Raw genomic sequence first — 4,191 nt, 5'->3', positions numbered from 1 at the left:
ACAAGAGGTGCTATATCACCATTGTTTCTTAAAGCTGAATTGCACTGATCTTTTTGCAGGTCAGTAACAGTTCACAGAACAGCACAGGTCTACCAACCACCTCTTGAGAAACACTGTTCTAAGGAACACCATTCCTGAGTGAAATTCCCTGAATAAAGAGTTCCTTGATCAAATAAGTTTGGGAAACCCCGTAAGCTAGAAAATCTTGATACATATTAGCGTATTAAAGGTTCTGAGAAGTCCTACATTAAAGAAGCTCGTTTAATCATTAATTAACAGCAGTTCCCAACCCAACTTGATGTCACAACTTATTGTTCACAAAATACCTTTCAGCCTCCTGCAGAGTCATATTTCTTGGAATGTACTTGGCTCTGCCTGGCCTACTATGGGCAAAGCACAATGCCCAGGCACGTGTGAAGTAGAAGCCTCTGTCCTTTGCCCACACTCTCATGGTCTTTTCTTCTTGTTCTTCTTTATAATCTTTTATTCCCATGGTGCACAGAGTCATGCTCTGACTTTTACTATCTTCCATGCCTACTTCTACCTCCTTCATAGTATTCATTATGGTCAACCTCACTCATACAGATCAAAGTCACCTGTCTGAAACAACCCTCCCTGCACTTTACCACTGCATCCTGCAAAAATATCTGCTTGCCCACCTACATGGAGGAGACATGATAGGTCTTGTCTATCTTTAGTAACTTTCGCAAACAGTAGCAATCCCCTTCCCCTTAATCCAGTTGTATGATAAATATTTTTCTATTTTTTAGAGACAGGGTCTCTCTATGTTGCCCAGGCAGGCCTCGAACTCCTGGGCTCAAGCAATCCTCCCACCTTGGCCTTCCAAGTAACTGGGACTATAAGCACATGCCACCACTTCCAGCTTCTCTGTTGGGAACTGTATATGCACAGAAAAATATCACTTTCACATAAGACACGTGCATTTTTGTTCCTCTTGTGATGTTCCACCCCATTTCCCCACTCTCCTCTCTACCATGCACACTTGTGTGGGCACTCATAACCTCGAGCTGGGGACTTCCTACCTTATGATGGTAATCTCCACCCTGAAATGGATTCCATGGAAATTCCAAAGCGTTGCTCTCATTGGTATTCTCCTAACAGCTCTAACAGTCCTGAGAAAGCTTCTAGAATGCTATTTTATTCCTCTGGGTTGTTCCTCTAGCCCCTCTGGTCACCCAGTGACTTTCGAAAAGCTTTAGTCTACTCTCCATTTCACTTATATCTCTGCTTTCTTGTTCAGCAACCCCAGCTTCTGCAGAGTTTTCTTCAGATGTGACCACATCTATTTATTAGCAGATATGCTTCCTGCCTCAGTACCCACAGGGATTCTGAGCTCCCCTTACAACCAGGCACTGTGCCAAAATGCTCTGGAGATTCAGAATGGGTCACCCAGGGTCCCTGCTCTGAGAGAATCTCACTTCACAGGTTCTGACATTGTAACACCTGCAATGCTTGAGCTCTCGGGACGGGAACTGCCAGACTGCATTTCCCCAACGTTAGCGTTGTATGAGACATTAATCAACAGTCTCCACCAAAAAGAGTTCTGGGGTTAAATAAATTAGAAAAACAGAAGAGTGCGTGTGCTCACATAGGTAATGAATTTTGACGAAAAGCCTATATATAATAGGTTTTCTAAATGTCCTTGACCTGCAAACCATCTTTTCAAGGAACCCCGGTTTGAGATAGTATCACTCTTCTGAGGCCACTTGGTAAACAGTGGCTCAGGGGTAGCTTCAGCCAACTCAGTCCTGCCGAATGCTGAGGATCAGATTGAAGTCATTCAAACACACATCCTGGTTAGGTAGAAAATGGGTATCTCTTTGCGATTTCCCTTAGCTCTGCCTTTTGAATGACAAGTAAATTGAGTCTGTACCCAATGCTCAGTTAGTTACTTTTCCATAGGCATGTGTTCCGTGTAATCTACCACCCAGATCCCTACGGACTCCCAAGTCTGTATTTCTAGCCCAGACCTCTCCCTTGAGTTCCAGAGGGCAGAGGAACTCTATTTGGGGAATCTCACCTGGGTCAGGATATATAGCTCAATGCTCCAAGGGAATTGGGCATTTAATTATTCCATTATGTTGGTGCTGCCCCTCTTGGTAACCAAAGGGCATAGCTGGTGACCTATGAGATATGTTATAAAAGATACCATAAGGCCTGACTTGCCTAAAAATCTCACTTTTATGACTGAGCTCTCCCCTCGTGTCCATTATGAAATTCTTACTCTTATATTTACCAGTAGTAAATAAGGGCCAATAGTCCCTTAAGTGGCACAAATGCACTCCGGGGCCTGGGCAAGCTGGTACATCTCTAGAAGAGAATTTCCATGTCTACTTATTTTTATCTGACCCCTTTAAAATTTCTTTATTTTATGTATGCTTTATAATGTGCATAATATAATTGTGCGGTAACACATGTATATAATTGTAAATAAATAATATAAGGAAGTGTGCACTTAAAACATTATTTACTAAGTAGCACATTGTTTAAACAATTTGGAGACCCTTAGATTGGACTCCAAAGGCTAGAGGCTTCTTCAGCTTTCACCTGTTAGCTCTCCAGCTGATCCCTTTTAGACTCAATTAGGCTCTTAATATTCTATCAACAGCAGACTGCAAACACTTTGAGGGCTACAACCACTTCTTGCTGACAATACCTTGCATTTGTAAAGTTAGCATAAATTTTTAGATACACTATCTCATACCACAACCCAGCAAGATACTTTTTTTTGTTTATTTGTTTGTTTGTTTGTTTGTTTTAGAGACAGGGTCTCTCTCTGTCACCCAGGCTGGAGTGCTATGGTGCAATCATAGGTCATTGTAACCTCAAAGTCCTGGGCTCAAGAGATCCTCCCACCTCAGCCTCCCAAGTACCTGGGACCGCAGGCATGCGCCACCATGCCTGGCTAATTTTTTATTTTTTGTAGAAGCAGGGTCTCCCTATGTTGCTCAGGCTGGACTCAAACTCCTGGGCTCAAGTGATCCTCCTGCGTTGGCCTCCCAAAGTGCTGGGATTACAGGCATGAGCCACCATGCCCAGCCTAAGGTGGGTATTCTTATGTCCATTTTGCAGATGGAGAAATAAAAGTTCAAAACAGTAAGTTCATTTAGCCATAACCTTACTCAAATCCAGTTCTCTCAGAATTCCATTTGCATCCCAATTCTCCATCCTTTTATTACCCTTACCTCCTAACCCCCATAGTGCTTAAATCAAAGGTCAGCAGACAGAAAGCAGGCCATGAAGTATGGCTAACAATTTTATGGGCTCTGACTTTCTATTCTTGATTCTCCCAGGTAATTTGTTCTAACATTGTCTGTGTTTCTTTACAGCATGCAAAAGGAAAGAGCAAGAACATGGGAAGGATAGAGGCAACACACCCAAAAAGCCCAGACTGGTCTTCACAGATGTCCAGCGTCGAACTCTACATGCAATATTCAAGGAAAATAAGCGCCCATCCAAAGAATTGCAAATCACCATTTCCCAGCAGCTGGGGTTGGAGCTGAGCACCGTCAGCAACTTCTTCATGAACGCAAGGAGGAGGAGTCTGGACAAGTGGCAGGACGAGGGCAGCTCCAATTCAGGCAACTCATCTTCTTCATCAAGCACTTGTACCAAAGCATGAAGGAAGAACCACGAACTAAAACCTCGGTGGAAAAGCTTTAAGTAAAAAAGGAAAAAATTTTTAAAAGACCAGGACCTCAAAATAGCAGGTTTATTCTTAGAAATATTTGAAGAAAAAAAGTGTTATTTATAGTCCAAAGAAACCAAAGACTTAGCTCACCTGCATTCTGACTTTGTTCGGAGACACACACTTCAGCGGGGCGACGACTTGGCAAGAAAACTGATGAGCGGGAAACACCACTGGATCTCACACCTTCAATCTGTGATCATTCTCACTGTGCTTGGCTGCTTAGTGGTTTGAAGCATTGTGATTTGGAGCCATTGAGTGGACATCTTTTAAGATCGGACTTTCTCATCTGTTCTACCACGCCATGAAGGTGTATGGTGTCTCAGTACTGTGCGTGGGTGCGCACACGTGTACACACACACACACACATACACACACCACCACCACCAGTGGTTAGAGACTTAGGCAGGACTGGTCTTCAGGAAGAATTGTGCTATGGGAGTGCGACCAACATGGTACGGGGTTGTCTGAGTTCATTGGAT

General features: G+C 43.3%; 1 protein-coding gene across 1 annotated transcript in view; it reads left to right on the top strand.

Annotated features, from left to right (window-relative positions):
- Positions 1-3,684, top strand: part of ONECUT1 (one cut homeobox 1) — a 30,447-nt gene extending 26,763 nt beyond the window's left edge. Inside the window, exon 2 of the mRNA XM_012658018.1 lies at positions 3,351-3,684. Within this exon, the coding sequence (XP_012513472.1) occupies positions 3,351-3,643 (293 nt within the window). The 3' untranslated portion in view covers positions 3,644-3,684. The remainder of the gene's footprint in view (positions 1-3,350) is intronic.
- The last annotated feature ends 507 nt before the right edge of the window (positions 3,685-4,191 follow it).

This window comes from Propithecus coquereli, unplaced genomic scaffold, assembly GCF_000956105.1.
Source record: "Propithecus coquereli isolate 6110/MARCELLA unplaced genomic scaffold, Pcoq_1.0 Scaffold57, whole genome shotgun sequence".
Classification (NCBI taxonomy): Eukaryota; Metazoa; Chordata; class Mammalia; order Primates; family Indriidae; genus Propithecus; species Propithecus coquereli.
This window is presented reverse-complemented; position numbering and strand designations above follow the sequence as displayed.